This window comes from Panthera onca, chromosome B4 (assembly GCF_046562875.1).
Source record: "Panthera onca isolate mPanOnc1 chromosome B4, mPanOnc1 haplotype 2, whole genome shotgun sequence".
Lineage (NCBI taxonomy): Eukaryota > Metazoa > Chordata > Mammalia > Carnivora > Felidae > Panthera > Panthera onca.
Window position 1 is genome coordinate 15,580,093 of NC_138345.1, and position 19,684 is coordinate 15,599,776.

The 19,684-nt window shown below is 42.9% G+C and overlaps 1 protein-coding gene and 1 long non-coding RNA gene across 2 annotated transcripts in view; one reads left to right on the plus strand and one right to left on the minus strand.

The window, feature by feature from the left end:
- The window catches only part of CUBN (cubilin), a 273,361-nt gene that overhangs the window by 115,682 nt on the left and 137,995 nt on the right, over positions 1-19,684 (minus strand). Inside the window, exons 32-35 of the mRNA XM_060659546.3 lie at positions 5,341-5,500; positions 3,488-3,601; positions 1,716-1,826; positions 35-163 (exon numbers count right to left, since the gene is read on the minus strand). Of these exons, the coding sequence (XP_060515529.3) occupies positions 35-163; positions 1,716-1,826; positions 3,488-3,601; positions 5,341-5,500 (514 nt within the window). The remainder of the gene's footprint in view (positions 1-34; positions 164-1,715; positions 1,827-3,487; positions 3,602-5,340; positions 5,501-19,684) is intronic.
- Positions 508-5,329, plus strand: LOC132695251 (uncharacterized). Its single transcript, XR_009617801.3, has 3 exons — positions 508-1,094; positions 1,915-2,010; positions 4,517-5,329. It is a non-coding gene; the product is annotated as an uncharacterized LOC132695251 (long non-coding RNA).

Sequence of the window (19,684 nt, forward strand, 5' to 3'; positions counted from 1 at the left end):
TAACCCAGTAATGCCATTTGCTGACTCCTCTTACCTGATGATGACGCGGCGTATGTAGCATGGAAACCTTCGGAATTCACTCTAGAATCTGAGACAAACCTCAGCGTCAGAGCATTGCTAAAGGAAGTGATGGGATGCGGCATGGAGGCACCACAGTAGCGGCCTGGATAGGAAAAGGACAAAAAGAACGAGCGATCACGTGGCACATGGCACAGACTGTCACTTCTAGTAAATGTGCATTTATTAGAACCACAGGAGATGGAAGCAAAAAGCAGAAGTCACTATTTGGAGAATTTAAGGCAGGGTCGGTGTTTGGGACAGTGCCTGAGAGTTAAATATAAACTATAAAGACAAGCATAGGAGATATGATTTATAAACATTGAAGAATATCAGGGGGAGGTAAGAAAGATGTAGACAACCTGGCTCCAAGCGGAAGGAATGCTAAAATCTCTAGCCAAGTATGGACCTGCGCAAGTAAATGCACTAATGCTTCAAAGCAAAGCATTATGGCCAAAAAATAAATGTGTGGATGCTGGAGCCAGAATGCATGGATTCAACTTCTAGCACTGCCATTTGCTAGAGGCGCGACCTGAGATAAGTCACTGACGTTCTCTGTGCCTCAGTTTCCCCACTGGAGAAAAGAGACTATCAATAATAATGAGACCTCTATCATAAGGGTATGAGGATTGACCAAGTTGCTATTTATAAAGTTCTTAGAATAGCACTCAGCACAAGTGAAGTGCTATGTAAGTGTCTGTTAAATAATATCCCTTCATCCTTGGTCAAATGCTTACAGATAAACATCCCAAGCAATGCGATCAGGACCGCATAGAGCAGAGAGGAATCAATTGCCCACTACTGTCCCAGGCTCTGCTCTGGGCCCTGGAAATAGAGCAACCAGCAAAACAAAGTCCCTCCTCTGATGGAGTTTGTCTTCTAGTGCAGGATAAGAAACTTGTATGCCAAAGCTCAAAGATGACTACCTCATGGAGAAAGTTTAAATAACCTGAGATGATTTTACTTGAAGATATTTCAGAAACTAGATAGCAGCATTCTTTAATTTCACCGGGATGTCCTGCAATCAGAATTCCCATGTGTGTGTTTGTTGCTGTATTTTTTGCTTTGTTTATTTAGTTATTCCTTCCTTCCTTCCTTCTTTCCTCCCTTACCTTCTTCCTTCCTTCCTTCCTTCCTTCCTTCCTTCCTTCCTTCCTTTCTTCCTTCTCTCCTCCCTTCCCTCCTCCTTCCTTCCCTCCTTCCTTCTTTCCTTCCCTTCTTCCTCCCTTCACTCCTTCCTTCCTTCCTTCCTTCCTTCCTTCCTTCCTTCCTTCCCCCAATGCTTCTACTGAGGACAAAACCAGAAGGACCATGCTCAATTCGAATATAAGAACCGGTCATATATTAACAAGAAATTTCTCACGGAATGCTATCTAATGCCAGGACGGACTGAATTTCATTGCTCTCTAAAGCAGTTGCAACTTTTAAATTAAAAGAAAAAATACATAAACTGTTCATGTCCTTGAGTGTGAACAAGCTGTGTTTCTTGAGCCCCACTTTCACTCTTGCTATCCTACCCTCTAACTCTCTTTACTTGGCTTATATTGCTCTTCCTATCTGTTGGAACCATTCCAACCTCCAATAACAGCATATACGTAGGTAAATATATAAATACGACCCAGTCAGGGCCACAGACGAGTGCGTGAGCGCTGCGGTACCTCGGAGGGGTGCGTCATCATACTTGCCATCCAAAATTTCTAAAAAGTCTTGTGTACACATTGCAGTGCTTTCAAGTCCAAAGTGGCTGAAGGAGAGGGTGATGTGATTGACTGCAAGAGAAGGAGAGAGGACTAAGAGAGCCCTGGCAAACAAAACATACAGGGAGCGAGGTTTATCCTTTGATCAATTCCTTTGCAGGTTCTCCAGCAGGGAAGCGACGCATTTGGCTCCTCTGAAGAGCGACAGAATCAATGTTTTTTGAAAGTGCTTCCAGAATCTGAAATGCTGATGGTGGTAAATAAGAGGGCCCTGGGGTATGTTCATTCCACGGAGACCACGTGGAGTGCTTGTCGGAATATACGGTCTTTACACTTTTTGCATCAGCCATTGCTGGCTGACGAGTTTACTGACTTGTAAATGAGATGCTCCTACCCCCCTGGCATGCACAGCCTAGCTCTCTTAGTTTTACCTGAAGCCCAGAGCCAGGACCCTAGAGGTTTGGAGTCATTTATAAAGAAAGCTTTGAATTACTTGCAAAACAGCAAGTGCCTGGGTGTGTTTTTTCTTTTGCTATTCATCCAGGGTCCCTAATCTTCATAATAGGATCTGTCTTTGAACCAGTGAGATCTTTCATCTAAATGCTTTACAACTCATTAGAAATTATCCTTACATGCAAAACCGCTCAGCTCAAGGCAGGGGGCTCCTTATCGAAGGCTTAGTTTCTGGCCAGCTGGCAACTTTCTTTGGCTAAGGATTACTTCGCCAAGACCCCAATCATATGCATGGTAATAAACATATTCTTTTGTTACCTCTTAACATCCCTAGTCAGAAAATATTGAAGTGTTAGAAAATATTGAAGTCAAACTTACCATTTTTTAGATTAGCTAATGGGGCCTCGCTGGCTTAAGTGGATTTGCTTATTGTCACAAAAGTGATTAATCATAAAGCAGAGTAAAGAACTTAATGCCTTTCCTACATTATGGCTGAAATCATAAATTTTTCCCGAATACCTCAAGGAAGGGCAGGGCCCCTCTGAAACATGCGTGATGGCCCCGGGATCACCCTCTTTGCAATCATTTTGCTTTGAGTCCTGAGAGGTCTCTTCCTTTTCTCTGTCTGGAAACTGCGGACAGTAATTCTTACCACCAGGTTGTTACCAGGTCAAAAAATATGATTCTAGAATTCTAAAAAGAAAATTATGTAAACACTCACTAAGTGTTTCTTCCAGGCCGTGTGCTAGAATTTTCTGTAATACATGCATTGCACGAGAGGCCCGGTTTAATAATCAGCTTCCACTTTGATCGAAGATCGATATGCTTATGGCATCACATTCCCAAACTATGAGTTATTAATTTTTCAGTTTGTGGTTCTTATTCATCATTTAGTCATTTGGCAACTGTCCCGAATATCTACCACACTCAAGGCACATGTGTCAAAAACTATTTATCAGTTATTTTTGCTTATCCCCAATTTCACGTGCCTGTCAATACAGCAAGGTTACAGGTTTTTGTTTTTTTTCTTTTTCCTCTGTTAGGCCTTGAACCTTAATTTTTTTTTTTTTTTTACTTAAGAATAAACAGTCAAAATTACTTTCCTATCAGATTAGGAAGTGCTCGTTCTTGTGCACATCAGGAATGGGGACTTCCAAAAAAAGAAGAGGAAGGCCATCAATTGTTACCATTGAGGAGACGGGAACATTAGTCATAGATGGACTTTCCCACAGACACCATCCATCCTGGATTCCTTTCCTTTTTTCTTTTTTGTTACTTACATGGAGGCTGAGCTTGAATTATCCAGCTGCAGTTCTGATTGTGTGGATACTTGGCAGGGAACAATGGAGAGGATATAGTATCAGATGAGTCGGTAAGGATGTAGCCCCCACAGGCTGAGGAACACAAACACACACACACGCACGTCAGATACTTTTGATTTCTACTGACCGCACAAAACAATTATTTGATGAGTAAAAACACAAATGATGTTTTCCTATTTCTGAAACACATGCCCAGGAAGTACTCTGCCAAGGAAGCTGCACATAAACCATGAGAAAATGGAAATGCACCATACGTTTATAACAATATTCTTCAATTACAGGAAGTGGGGAGGGGCAGAGGACAAAAGATGAAGTGGCTATGAACTGCTTGAGCCACTGAAACAAAACTCTAGTATGGGTCCACTTACTCTGCCCGCTCATAAATTAGAGGTATAGGGATAATCTGTTTCTGAGCAACTTTATTTATTTATTGTTTGGAAAATAAATAGTCAATTGAACGAGAGTGCATAGGATGGCTGTGTGTTATCAGAGAAACGCAAAACTCTGTGGCGGTGCAGACGGGAGAGTCTGGCCAGCGGGGGAGCGTAAGGGGTGTCTCCCGGAGGAGAGCGGCTGGAGGAGGAAGTGGGGCTGAGGAAGAATAGTCCAGCAAGAGACACAGAGGAGGGTCAGGCCTGCGACTGTGCAGACTTGGCTAAAGTATGGGGCTCCTAAAGGGTGTTGGGGAAAAAAAAAAGACTGGGGAAGGTTCCAGGACCCTTGGGTAACATCTGGAGGAATCTGGGGCTCCATTCTCCATGCGATGAAGAGCCAGGACAGATTCACGGAGCACACAAGGGCATGGCTGGAGTGGGGCTTTTGGGAGCTGACTTTGGAGGAAGATGGGGAAAGGGTGGGTGAGCGGGAGGAGGCTTTGTAATAATCCAGAAGAGACCTCCTGGGGACATTGTTTACTCTGAAGCAAACCATAAGTAATTAATTAAATGAGAAATGAAATGCATTAAGAAACTATTCTTTTCTTTGCAGAGTGGCTGATTCATGCACTCTGTCTTGCTCCCAAGTCTACAATGCATCTTTGAGAGACCCCGACCCAGAAAACATCCCTAGCCAGGGCTCTCTGCTGTAGGATACAGGCAAGCTCCAAATAGACCAATGACTAAACAGACCACCCGTATTTGAAATGACAAGGACGATCTGAGTAAAAGTCAGAGGCAAACTGAAGCTGGCCAACAACTCCTTCCACCTTGGGCTCTATCCCTGACATGGGAATAAAGGATTCATCTTCAGGAACGGCCGGATGAAAGGCAACGGTGAAAAAGTCTAGAAGGATGAACTGAGAAGTGGTGAGTTAAGAACAAAAACAGTGGAAAACAACACCGATTCCTCAGGTGGACAAGAGCAGGATTCAGGGCACCACTACCTCAAGGGTTAGTTACCACCAGACTCTACATTGCACGCAAGCCTTGTGATTTATAATTGTCCCAGAAGAAAATCCTGGACAAATGCTAGATAATTTATCTACTCATGAACAAATATGGAGAAACACTTTGTTACAGTGACCCTAGTATTAAAAATGCTCTGAAATATCATTCTGAAAGCTCGTTTGAGAGACACACAGATCCAAAGGAAGTCGGCGTCACCTGTTAGACGATCGTAAACTTAAAGGATCAACAGGTGGAATAATTGCAAATCGTAGTTCCTTTGCTCTATTTAAATTGTCGCCTGTTAAGTAGAAAGCTGGGACCGATTTCTGAGCACTGGCCTCCTTTTTTTTGCGGCACCAGGAAGGGCACTCCAGAACTGACAGCGGGTACCTCAGGGACACACACACAGAGACACGCGGCACTTGCCTTGGCTGAAGTGAGCTCGGAAGCCCCTGCTCTGTCTGGAAGGGCCAGACTGAAATCGCAACAAGAGGCTATTTCCTGAAGAAATGATGGGGCTAGCCAGCGGCTGTCTTCCACACGTTCTAGCAAGGCGGGCAGTTGTGGGGCTTACGCCATCATATGCCTACAAATTAAGACAACAGGGTTAATAGTTCAGAACTTCAGATTTACATCTATGGGGCCCACGGTCCATGGGCTATGTACACATTGGTGAGCTGGTGGAAAGCAATACATTCACCGGATCTAGTGCTTTATGTCATTGTCTCGTCAAATAGCCCATGGGAGTGTCTGAATCATTGGTTATGTCTAGGGAACTTATATGGATTCCAGTGGGAGTTCCTCTGCCGGAGCCCACAATTACATCCCTGGATATTTTACTTTCACAGCCCTCCTTCCTCCCCTGACCTCAGCACATCACATCAAGTGCCATGCCCACAACATGTACTGAAATGTTTGAGGCAAGAATCAAGATAGGAACAAATAGGTGAGGAAGAAGGAGGAGTAACCATTTGTTTTCAGAAACCCAACCTTTGCCATAACTTTTTGCTTTCCATAGGATAGTGGTCAAGAAGGAAGAATATTGGTAGAGTTCTTTCAAATGATATAGTGAGTGAGCCTAACTCAGAAAATTATCTACTTAATTAAAAAAAAAAGGTACTAGGTTCTATGTCTGCCCAGGGCTATGTTGGGACTTAGCTGACCCTCCAGACGTACTGATGGAATAGAGTGGACATTACATGCACCCAAATCACTGTATGGGTTTGTGAAATTGAAACTTGGTTAATTTCCTCGGAACTCGGTGTGTCTGGTGTGCAGTTTTTAACACAGTTATGTATAAATGGGGGAAGTGAATTCCTTTTCTTTGGATGATAACAAGAATGGCAACCATTCATTTAGTGCTCACCCTCTGCCAGCAACTGGTTCAGACCTTCACGCACACTATCCATTTCCTTTTCCCCAATTGTCCTCCATTTTTAAGAAGACAATTGCTACACAGAGACAAAATTGTGTGGCCGACTTCCACAATTCCTAAGAGGGAGCAGCTCATGTTAAACCAGACAACTAGATTCTAAAATTCAGAACTGAAACTCTCATATTGTCTAATGCAAGATACCAATTAAGCAGGATAGGATCAACTGTCAACTACCAGAGTGGGATTAAAATACGAAGTTAGGATACGGCTGTTTCACCCAAGATAAACTGTCACTTGGGGAAAAAAATAGAAAGTTCGGGGATTTGACGCAAAGAAAGTTCACACAAATTATTTTAAAATATCTAGTGAGGATTATAATCACTGTTCTCTCTAGCACATAAGTATGAGTGGGAGGCAATTCTCAGTTTAGTTCATCATAAGCACATGAATCAAACATCAATAAGATGTTTAACTCTCTACTGAGAGGCTAAAACTTTTACAATACTGAACTTTAAATAAATGTGGTTCTAGAACACCATTTCTTTCTTTTTTCTTTTTCATTGCTTTATTTAATGTTCGTATTTTAAATCCACAGGTCCAATAAATAAAACCTTAAAACTGATTTTTATTTAACATTTTTTTCAAAAAATTTTTTTAATGTTTATTTATTTCTGAGACAGAGGGAGACAGAGCATGAGTGGGGGAGGGGCAGAAAGAGAGGGAGACATAGAATCAGAAGCAGGCGCCAGGCTCTGAGATGTCAGCACAGAGCCCAATGCGGGGCTCGAACTCACAAACCGTGAGATCACGACCTGAGCCAAAGTCGGCTGCTCAACAGACTGAGCCACCCAGGCGCCCCGGCCTCTATTTAACATTTAAAGATTGATTACAAACTCAGTTACATTTTCTTAACCAAGTCAAATTATAGTTTTCAATCTAGTATGACTGCTTCTATTGAACACGTTGAACACCATCAATAATAGTCAAAACAATGTATAAATCAAGGGGTGCCTGCGTGGCTCAGTTGGTCAAGCATTCAGCTTTGGCTCAGGTCGTGATCTCATGGTTTATGGGTTTGAGCCCACATTGGGCTCTGTGCTGACAGCTCGGAGCCTGGAGCCGGCTTTGGATTCTGTGTCTCCCTCTCTCTCCGTCCCTTTCCCCACTCTCGCTCTCTTTCCTTGAGTAAAAATTTATTTTACTCAAAAATAAATAAAAACTTTAAAAGAAAACAGTGTATAAATCAAGATTACAAAACCTCGTTACTACATTTATACTTCAACCTACTCTCAAATGTTACCAGCATTGTTTTAATCCAAGACTTTATTTTTGGTATACTTGGCTTTATACTTTCCGAAGGTGATACAGCTATAACATCCTTAGAGTTCAGTAATGTTAATACTGTCTTGCTTTAAAGAATACCTTCCTAGAACGCCTTGGGAGTCTAGAGAATATGCCAATTGACTCTTGGTCAAGACTATCCACACGAGACTATTTGCTTCTCTTGGGGTGATGTGTTTGTTTAGCACAGCATTTCTTATACTTCAGCAGAACACCGGGGTTCTGTGAGGTATACAGACTCCCCCACCAAAAAAATACCACCAACAAAAACAACACATACACAAAGAGGATTTTTACAAGTCCGTACACTCACAAAGGCAGGACTCTTTTAGTCTCCTTTATTTCTCCCCAAACTCAGAGGCCTAGTGAGTAAGTAGGTATTGTTCCTTCTTTTCCAAATGGCTGCAATCCTCTTAAGGCAAAAAAGTAAGGTAGAAATGTAGGGCTAAATGGTTCAGAAAGTCATAAGAATGAGCCATTTCCCAGGGGATCCTTTGAATGGGCACATCTTCCAGGATGTCTATGAGTTTCTCAGACCTCCCTCCCCCAGAGACCCTGGAATCAAAGGGCCTTGGTTGCAGTTCATACGGCTGGAGCATTGCTTTTCAGGAAGTGGATCTGAGGTAGAAGGTTTCCAGATGTCCCTGAATCAAAATTATATACCACTGAAACACTACATTTGATTAGCACGTTGTAATTTTATAAGGACCATCAGAAACATCCTAATCTAGTCCTCAACACCATGTGATTTTTTTGTTTGCATGAAGAAAATGAGACTTAGTGTGCTAGCTATTAAAGTATTGCCTCATCCAGTGTAAGCTAGTGACTAATCCGAGTTCGTACACACAGTGAGTAGAGTCAGGAACTTACGTCCCCTGTCTCCAAATTCTATTATATCTTGTCACTTCTCTTTAAAATGCTGGTGATAGTTATTAAGATATATATATCCAGTTGTTGCTTTATGAAAGTGCAAGACCTCAGATTAACAAGGAAACAACTGATTTTTTAATAGTTTAGAATAGCAATTCTTTTATTTTAGATGGTTCCTAACTCTTGTAATACCAAATAAATTTAACTTTTTTTTTTTTGAGAGGGAGAGAGAAAGAGAGAGTGGGGGAGAAGGGCAGAGAGAGAGGGAGGGAGAATCTTAATCGGGGCTCCGTGCTCAGTGCAGAGTCTGAGGTGGCGCTTGACCTGATAACCATGAGATCATGACTTGAACCGAAATCAAGAGTCAGATGCTTAACCGACTGAGCCGCCCAGGCATCCCCAAATCAATTTAACTTTTAATTTATAAAATTATAAGAAAAAAACTGCAAGGAAGAAAATATGAGAAACCTTGATCCCATTTATTTAAAATTCTAAAGTCATGGAAATTATCAATATGCATTTCCCCTTATTTCCATTTAGTTCCCAAGGCAGACCTAGCAAATTATATTACTATTGGAGACACATATAACAGTCACATAACTTACAGATATATAATTCTTACTTAAGTCTACTGCCAAGAGTTTGCTAGGCCTGAGAATTGGTTTTCTGATCTGTTGCTCAAGTGGTAAAAGTCAGAGAAATATACCACCCGCCCCCCGCCCCCTGCAAAACCAGTACATTTCCATTAACTCATTTCTAGATGACATTAGTAAAACTTTGAAGTTGAATTCACAAAAGAAAAAGTAGCCATACCCCTGAAAGCTCCAACTACTGGGACTCTAAAAACAAAGGCATATCTGGTGGAGGGATAACCTAATTTCTACAAGAAGTTAATCGGTCCCTTCACAAAGTACCCAGAGTTTTGTCAAATTTCCGGATACAAACACACACATTCAAAATGCCTAAACTTATATTTATCACATGAAAATAGGAGACTAAGAGAGTAGACTTGGGCACATAACAGACAGTAAATATTTGATGTATGGATGAGTTCATGAATTACATAGGTAAGAGTATATGGCCTCTAAGAACAGAGGACTAAGAATGAGGGAAAGTCCAGAGTTAGGAAATAGCTGTCCTCCCTCTCATGGATTGGAATGTATAAATGCATAGCAGGCATGACAGTGAGTAAAAGAGGCTATTCACAGTGGGAAAGAGGTCAATTGGGGCTGCTTTCTGGGCAGGCTTTTTACATTTTGGCCCCAATGCGCAATGGAGGAGGGTCTAATCACAGGACATGGCTTATGCCAAACACAACTGCCCAGTGCCCTTCTCACAGGCAGTGCCAATCTTTTGCCAGCACTGCGAGAGAACACGGAAGGCAGAAGGTGGGCAGAGGACATCAAGCCTGTCCCCAAAGCCCAGAGTATTCAGGACACATGACATTATGACGCTCTTGGGAACCCTCCGCACTCTAAGCTCTAACCAGAAGTTAGAACTGAGCCAAACATTTGTGTACTTGCACAAACATTTTAATACTTGATGCTTTAATATCTTAAGGAGATCTGAGAAATCTTTTTTATTTTTTTTCCAGAGTTAACACGTGTCGGCTCTGGCATAAAGTGACATTGGGGTGGGGAGCCATTCAGGTACAAGACTAACAGTCCTTTGTGATGACATTTATAGAGGCCTGGGTCAGGGTCCTAAGCACTGGTAATTTGCGAAAAGAGAGGGAACTTCTGCCGTCCCGTACACTTACTGATGATAGAAATAAGTGTAACTGACACGAGTGTAAAGCTCAGACTGTTCACCAGAATCAAATGATTACAAAGATACAAAGCCCTCACAACACTTCCTGGCACACAGTACGTACTTGAGAGATATAAGCCTGTATTTGTAAAGGGAGACAAAGAGAAGGATAAATTGCTCTGTATGAAACGAATAAAAGTAGGAAGCTATTGCAGCAAAACCAAAAAGAGGCCTGAGAGAAGGGGTTTGTCCAGCAACACGGATGAGGCTGGAGCATAGCCCATGGATATTACCAGCTGGGACTGTTGGGGCGGGGTGGCAGGCAGCGGGGCAGTGGGGGCAATTCTGACCTGGCTCCCAGTGATTCATGTCCCCGTGTAATCACCCCACCCCCACCCTGCCCAGGAGTGCGGGCTGCACCTAATGACTTACTTCTTCCAATGAAGAGATGAGAGCCACGGTGATGGGATGTCACTTCCATAACTAGGTTACAAAAGAGGGACTGTTCCACGTCGTCAGCTCTTTCTCTTGCACTCTGCACTGCCTGCTTTGATGAGTCTAGCCGCTGTGCTATGAGATACCCTGCAGAGAGGCCCTCCTGGAGAGGAGACGAGGGAGGCCTCCAGCCCTGAATCCTGCTGACTATGTGAGCCAGCTAGGAAAGGGCCAGGTACCCGGCACCCTCATTCTTGGCTCACAGAAACGTTCAATGTTGTTGTTTTAAGGCATTGGGGTCTGGGGATATTTGTTATGCAGCAATCGATAACTACTGCAGGAGGTGTGAAATGAGGGACTGAGAGAGAAATGAACAATGGAGTCTTAAGGATCACTTTTGAACTCGACTGCTCTGCTGCTATTTGCAGTAAACACCTGCCAGTGCTCCAAAGAGTTAGTCAAAGTCTACTACACAAAGGAGCCTCAAGATCGTGGTATTTTGGGGAAATTAAAAACAAAGTGTAAGTTCCAATATTCTCTTAACAAGGGCGACAGAGAAAGGGAATGGCCACAAGAAGCAAGAGACAGGGGCTTAAAATGTGAACCACGGCAAGCAATAGCCATCTGGTTGACCTCCTTCCTTCTCTCTTCACTTCTCCTCTCTCCTCATTTCTCTACATAGAAATCCCTGAAAATATCAGGGGAGAATAATGAGTTTCCTAGACCCCTGAGTCTCCTTTTCCTCACCTGGAGTGATCAACCACTGAACACTACTGAGGGAGCAAACATTACTCATGAACTTAGTGACACGGAGGTCGCTGGAGGTCTAATGAGTCGTTTGGACATAATTATGGACAGACACTAACTGAGTGGACTGAGCTGTGTGTGCAAAGGGGAGAAACAGAGGACTAAGTGTTGACACCTTCACTTCTCTTTTAACAGTTGGCTCCTCTAGGGATGGAGGAAGGAGCCATGAGGTAATATGTGCTGCCTGGCACAGGAGAAGTACTCAGTGAATCCAGTTATCCTGTTTTCTTTCTTTGTTTCTTCCTTAGTTCTTTGGAAAATACGGCTATCACAAACTGTTCGGGAATTTGTGATAGGATCCATTAATGTACCAGCTGACTTGGAGATAACAAAGTACCTGACCTCTTTGAGGAAAGGCAATGATTTCAAATATGGGTTCCTCCCCAAACACCTTCCCTACAAAACCTTCCCGGCTCCACAACACAGCTTCATAAACACTCCACAAGTGGAGCCTCAATGGATGTCCATATCCATGGTTAGTTCAAACCACACTGTTCATATCCCTTCTGTTGCATGGCCTTTGCTGACAGGCTATGCACAGGCTCCAGCCTGTCTGACATTTTCCATCAGATCAACTAAAGCCCAGGGGCAAGCACACTGACCTTCGATTAAAAACACCCGGGAAACACAGGGACCTTATGGTCAGAACACCTGGAAGCGTTCTGTTCTTAGGTCCCAACACTTGAGTCCTGGGTCCACCGAGGGTATTTGTTTTCTTGCCAAGGCACTTCAGAAGCCACTGGTTATCGTTCCATCATCTCACAAATGGGGGTGGAGAATCGTTCCCTCTGTCTCATCATTGTAAAGATCAAGTCAGACAATGTATTGGAAGTGTCGCGGAACGAATATAGTATGAATGTGAAGGTAAGTTTCTCCCATTCATTATGGGAATCCTCACGCGTATATTTCTAGTAGGATTTGGCAATGCAGAGTAAATGTAAAAGCTAGCACTTCCACGTCAATATGTCTAATCTAGGGAAACTCTTGCATGATTGCATTCGGGAATATGTCCAAGAACGTCCATTGTTATAAGAGTTGCAACAGCTGAATATCGGAAGCAATTTGCACATGCATTCACAGTGGAATGGGCATGCGACTCGTGGTAGACTCATGAAATGGAGTATTGTACGATGGCAAAAAGAATGCATTAGGGGCGCCTGGGTGGCTCAGTCGGTTAAGCGTCCGACTTCAACTCAAGTCACGATCTCGTGGTCTGTGAGTTCGAGCCCCGCGTCGGGCTCTGGGCTGATGGCTCAGAGCCTGGAGCCTGCTTCCAATTCTGTGTCTCCCTCTCTCTCTGACCCTCCCCCGCTCGTGCTCTGTCTCTGTCTGTCTCAAAAATAAATAAACGTTAAAAAAATTTTAAAAAAAAGAATGCATTAGATCTAAATGCATTACAGAGTAGACAAACGTTAAAAACAGAATGTTGAGTGAACAGAGCAAATAGAAGGGTATTGTATTTGCGGTATTCCTTGCTTAAAGTTTTAAAACTTGCAAAATAATATATGCTGTATATGAAAACTACAAAAAAATGAAAAAGTATAAAAATAGCCATGGGCGCCGTAAACCCAAATTCTGATAAGCAGTTTCCTCTGTGATGAGAATAGGGAATAGTGTCAGTGCGGGTGACACATGGGACTTCACTGTCTCTTTAGTAATTCCTTTATTTTGGGGGGGAAAAAAGCACTTGAAGCAAGTATGGGAAAATATTACAATTTGGCAAGTCTGGACAGTGAGATGACTTTGTTCTTTATACACTTCACATGTATTATATAGTCTATACTTTTTTATATACTTAAAATTTTCCATAATAGAGTGTTCACTAAAGAAAAGAGCATTTAGATGAAGAAAATAATAGGGAATGTCGAGTCAGATTCACATATAAATATGGTCTTCATAACACTATGATAATAAAGAAGTAATCAAAATGGTCAATAATAAGCTAGCGGTTAAAGAAATTCTAGTATGTCTATATAATTGATTAAATAGCCAAGGATACTACTTTTGAGGAGAAACGTATTAAGTGTTAAGTGGGAAATGTAGGATACAAAATGATGTGTGGTATTAGCTTAACTATCTATGTGTACGTGTGTGTAAGTGTGCATGTGTGTGTATGGATAGGTATGTAAGTGTAGGAAATAAGCTAAAATGTTTCAGGGTTTGTCCTTACGTTGCAAAATTATGGATGGCATTAATTTCTTTTGTTCTTCTTTCCTGTATTTTAGAAATTCAACATGAGGAGCACGTAAAACTTTTAAATACTGTATATATTTAAAATGTTTAAGTGTGCAGCCAGTCAGACGTGTAAGGAAAGAACTCCATACAAAGACAAGAAAATATGTTACTCATATGACAGTGCCTCAGTATCTAAGGCAGATGGTTATTAATGCCACCTAATCTGGTCTTTGCAGCCCGACAAGAATGTAGTTGGGGCGCCTGGGTGGCGCAGTCGGTTAAGCGTCCGACTTCAGCCAGGTCACGATCTTGCGGTCCGTGAGTTCGAGCCCCGCGTCGGGCTCTGGGCTGATGGCTCGGAGCCTGGAGCCTGTTTCCGATTCTGTGTCTCCCTCTCTCTCTGCCCCTCCCCCGTTCATGCTCTGTCTCTCTCTGTCCCAAAAATAAAAATAAAAAACGTTGAAAAAAAAAAAAAAATTAAAAAAAAAAAAAAAAAAAAAAAGAATGTAGTTAAACAGATATGGGTTCTGTTTTAAGATCTCCAAGGCATCTGCTAGTTGGTTAATATCTCCAACTGTAGTGCAGACGTCTCTCCGAGCTCCAGGCTTATCTATCCAACTGCATTCCAGACACCACACTGCTCGTATGGCCCCACAAACCTTGAGCATTGATGTCTCAAACTGAAGTCATCTTTCCTCCCCTAATTCCCCCTTCACCCTCATTTCTTGCCTCCATAAATGCCCACAGCAGTTTTTGCACTTGGTGAACATTTTCAGACCTCTCCCATATTTCCCGAATCCAATGGATCTATGTGTTTTGCCAATTCTCTCTCCGATGTATCTCCTGGACCCACGCCACCACTTTCCCGCAGGGGCTCCTCTGGGTGTGGGATCTCGTCACCTCTCCCCTTGGTCACGGCGCCTGAACTTTTCCCTGCCTAAATATGTGTCCCCTTTAACTCAGGCTCCAAACAACTGCCACTGTGGGGCACTCTTCATAAAATGTAACATCTGATTCAACAAGAAAGCTGAATACCCCAATGATATAAAATACTGCACTAAATAAAGACAAGTAATTACTGATGCTTCGCTTTGAGGGAAAGAACAGGTGTCTGACTCGGATGCAGTGCACAGCCCTGAGCCCCAAGCCCCCTCCCCACTGATCCAAATTCTGGCTGATGGAATGACTCATGATCACCTCACTGGAATAGTCAGCACGCACAGCCCGAAGCATATGACCCAGGGGGAAAAATGAACAGTAGCTTCCCCAGTAATGTTTGTATTTTCATCTCCAGAAACTGGAATCTATTCCCTCAGCTCGAGTTGGAGAGGAGGAAGTGAGAAAATATTTCTACTGTATCTCTTATTTTCTTGTTTTACTAAGTTTCATCTTGCTCGAGGAGGAAATAAACCAACTAAATATGCATGGGGTAAAACTATTACAAACTGGAGGACGAGGAAACTATTTTAATTCAAAAGCAAAAACACACGGTGTGTTTTATAATCCGCAAAGTATGACAGTGTTTGGTCTGAGCTCCAGAGTTGAGCTTTCCCTGAAAACAAATCATGAACGTATATGAATAGATATAAATGTATATGAATATGCTTTTATTGGCATTTTCTGCACCACTACCTTTTTTTTTCTGAACTCATTTGTGAATCTTCTGGAAGGTATTAAAATAACACATTTATGAAGTAATAAAATTCGTTGAGATGATATGGTGAAGAACGTGTGAAAACAAATTATATGTTTTAAGATTTAAAAAAATATTTTAAGATAAGACTGGCCTTCATAACTCATGATGGTAGTCAGCAATGAACTATGGATTATGGATCCAGTTCTGGGTACCTACGGTTCACAATTTTTGAAAAGATAAGACCTTTCACATGGTTTCAGTAGTAACAGAAGCAGTAGCAGGAAAATTGGGAGTAACAATTAACACTTATCTATACCAGACACTATGCTAAATGCTTTACCTTTTAAAAAATTCAATTTTTCTTACAATTCTACTTTACATTTGGTAAAGTTGAGGCTCAGAAAACAGAACTTGCTCACAGCCACATACTAAGTAGTATAGAGCCAGTAATGAATCCTGTCCGTTGGACATCTGATCAATTATCATGAAACCAACTGAAAAGATAAAATCAAGTTTTATCCATGACCTCCAAGAAAGATAATCATGGGAGCTCAGGAAATAGAATGGAAGTGTCTCGTTTATTTAGACCTGCAATAAAGCATTCCTACAGTGGCATTTTAGAATTTGGGGCCCCCATGGATTTCAGAACAGTTGGCACCTGTCATGGATTCCATCCCACTGAACATGCATGGGATTCCCAGCATGGCTTATACAGCACATTGTGTAACAAAGGGCACAGTGTCCAGGGCCAATACATAACCCTAAGATTTCTATCCCTGATTCCTAAACTCAGTTTTATTCTTTTTTTTTTTTTAATGTTTGTTGATTTTTGAGAGAGGACAGAGACAGAGAGAGACAGAGAGAGAGAGCGCGCAAGCACGAGCGGGGGCGGGGCAGAAAGAGAGGGAGACACAGGATCCAAAGCAGGCTCCAGGCACAATGCCCAATATGGGGCTGGAACCCAAGAACTGGGAGATCCTGACCTGAGCACTTAACCCACGCTTGACTGACTGAGCCACTCAGGCGCCCCTCAGTTTTATTCTTAGGTTCAGATCTAAATCCCCTTCTCGTCCTTCTCTGGTCTAAAAAGCCATAACCTGTCTGGTCTAGAATGGCCTCTTCCCTCACCTGGGCCCCGGCTTACTTTGGTTTTCAACCCAGCCTTTATCTTTGACTTCATTTTTGACTCCTTGCAACACGCGTCTACTGCTCTGGATCGCCTTAAAGATTATCAGGGTGAAAGGATAAGATATCCGGGGTTCAGAAGAGACAGTCTGCATTGCAGGAAAAAGTCAATTTGGAGGATGGGAGTCCCTGAAAGATTTTCACGTGCTGCACATGGTGGTGTAGCTGCTAACAGAATTCCCATTTTGGAATGGGAACTGTTCCAAGATAGAGGAAATATTCAGTGATAGGGAGGGGAATCCCTTAGGAAAATATCCAAGTTGTTAAAGTCATAAGTGTATGTGAGGAAGGAAATGAAAATATTACTCATTCTAGCAGCCTTTGGTGAGGGTGGGGGGGATAGGGGGAGGAAGCATGGGGTTCCTCAGTCAGCGGTGTTTGCCAGCCAGGTGTCTCTGAGGTTAAATACCAGGTGACATTCACGGTGGCACATCTCACACATCAGGACTTCATCACCCCTATTCCTTCGTTCTACATTATTGCACTCGGTCCTCAATTTTTACAGATTCTAACCTCTAGCGATTTGTCATCGTTGCAAGCAGGGACTCAAAGATCCCCGGAAATGTCGATAGGCAAAGAAATCCAAGAAGCTCATTTTGTTTTCACAAATAAACAAGCATTTAGCGACATTCTGAGCTGAAATGCAAACCGAACAAAACAAAGCCTGTGCCCACAGATTGAGAACTGTGGCTTCCGTTCAGTTAGTCTTTGCTTTGGAGATGTGAATTGTTGGCACCGTTCTTGGTGACTAATTTGGCACTGGAAGGCCAGGTTATCAAAGGCAAGTCCCAGAATAAAACATTTTCAAGAAATCCGTCAGAGATAGTCCTCAAGTATCAGCTAGAAACAGAAATGAAACTTCCTGTGGGGAAAAGTGAGGGAGAAAGGGAAGACAGGGAGGCAGGGAGAGGCGGATTCTTGTCATGGATTTATTTGTAAAACAATAAATATTTAAAGAATCGCTTCCATCTTCTCTTTGAAGCACTGAGTTCTATTATTCCTGGGTCTGTTTTGGAACAGATCAATGTTTTAAAAGGAAACACATCATGGGTAGTATCTAAAACTAAATAAATAAATCAAGCAAAATACGGATTCTGCGTCCTGTGTCTGCCCTGTTCCACCCAGGGTCTTACAGTGAAACAAACTGTGCAATGAGCAGACCAGACGTTGTGGCTTTGGGTGGGGGGAGGGGACCTGGTTTTCTTCAAATCACGCACTTTGTTTTCTTTCTCCTGGATGGGGGCAAAAAGCTTCAGAAAGAAAACAGTTACTCATCATGTGCCCTTTTTTTTGTACTAGGCTCTGTTCGCCCTAATGTATATTTTCTCCAAAGCAGAGGCTGGATCTGGACTGTGCTCCGCTTGCTTTTATCTGTTTCTGACTGATTCTCCCAAGGCAGACATTCCATTGTGCTGAGCAAAGAGGATGCTGAAACCAGGGGCGGGAGTCTCCAGGGCCCCGCTGGGGCTGCAGGACCGACCTCTCCCTCTCTCGCACTGAGCTACCACCAGCATTTCTCAGAGATCGATAAGAGCTTGCAGAGCTACGTGGATTTAAGGCTCGGAAGAGAGACTCTAATTAAGCAATTAACTGTCAGTTGGAGGTCACTTTAATACTCAGCCTTCATGAAAGGCAACATAATGGAGCCATTTGCGTGCTGACCATACAGAGTCACGTCCAACCAGTGGGTCCCACTGCTGCCTTAGCAAGAAATACTCACAATGTGTCATTCAGGAGAGCCTGGGGTTAATTACACTAGCCACTCAAAGGGGACAGAGCGGAAAGTGCAAACATATTACCAAATTAGCTGAAACCCGAGTGCCAGTGGAGCTTTCCGATTAGCTCCCCACGATGCCCACCACTTCAATAGAAGTCAGAAAATTCCGTTTCTCTCTCTTTTTTCATTAGAGCAGCATGAAATTCTAGAAAACGGGCTTCTGCGATGTTATCTAAGTTCTCATGAGGCTCAAACTAGTGAGATCGTATATCAATAATTGTGCCAGGGAGTGAACTCAGCACAGCACATCCCCAAATGTGTCATCTGCAATTTTCCACTGAAGTACTGACAATTGCAGGAATAGGGACCGCAAAATTCATGCATACATTTATTCAGCCCTGCATCTATTAGCAATTTGTGTACCAAACAGACTGCTGCCTTTGGGATACAAAGACCACTGCTGTTGGTTGGTCATATGAAAGAGGATAGAGGCTGTGTATTACTGTTCCATTTTAAGATTTTCACTCGTTTCTTCTACTCGTTAAATTTTGCCTTCAGTTCCACAAAGCCAGAGGGATGGCTTGGGGTTCCCCGTGGGCTCACTCCGCCTCCTTTTAGGACTGCTGGGGACCAGGGCCTGCCACAGGAAGAGCTCTCTTTTGCTCAGCAAGTGGAGTGTGGAGATGACCTCTTCCCAATGCCAGATCTTGCTCCCCAGGGCAGAACCCGAAGCTTAGCCAGTCTGTGCGAATCTGACTGTGACCTCTAGAGCGAACCCACACTGACGTCACCGGACCCTCAGGATCTGTTTCTTCATGTTCACCCTGTGCTCTTCTTCCCACCCACGGACACAACTCCTAACTGGATCCTGTTTCTGGGTGGGTCTCCCAGGCGCTCGATTTTGTAAATGGGCAAACTCAGATCCCCCGGCCATGAAAAGAGGGAGTGGTGGAGCCATGCCTGGACACCAGTGCCCAGCAGGGTTGGGCGCATGGTTGACACCGAAGATTGAACGGGTGGATGGAGCCCAGGCCACCTGCCTCCAAAGCAAAGACACCTTCCTCCTCGTATCTGGAATCCTAACACTTTTCCTCGTATTGACAAATGAGCTCTGGGTTCATCCAAAAGAGAACGCAAATAGTTTTATTTTTTCTCCCCCGATTTCTCAGCTGTCCGCGAGTCTGCAATTTGGTTCCTTGTGTGTAGCCTGTAATTTTTACATTTTACCAGAATACTACCTCTTACTTTAGGCTTGCTTATGTTTTAGTGCCGGCCCTGCTATTAACATCTACCAGGTCTTGATGCTGACCACCCAGACTTCACTTTTCTTATTTTTAAAATAAGAATACCACACACAAAAAATTGGGATATGGCAGTAAATTATCTCTAATCTCTCCTCCTGCAACCCTAACATTCTATGTATCTATGCGTTTGCAACTATTAGCCATAATGTCTGTTAAAATTTATATTTCTACTTCTG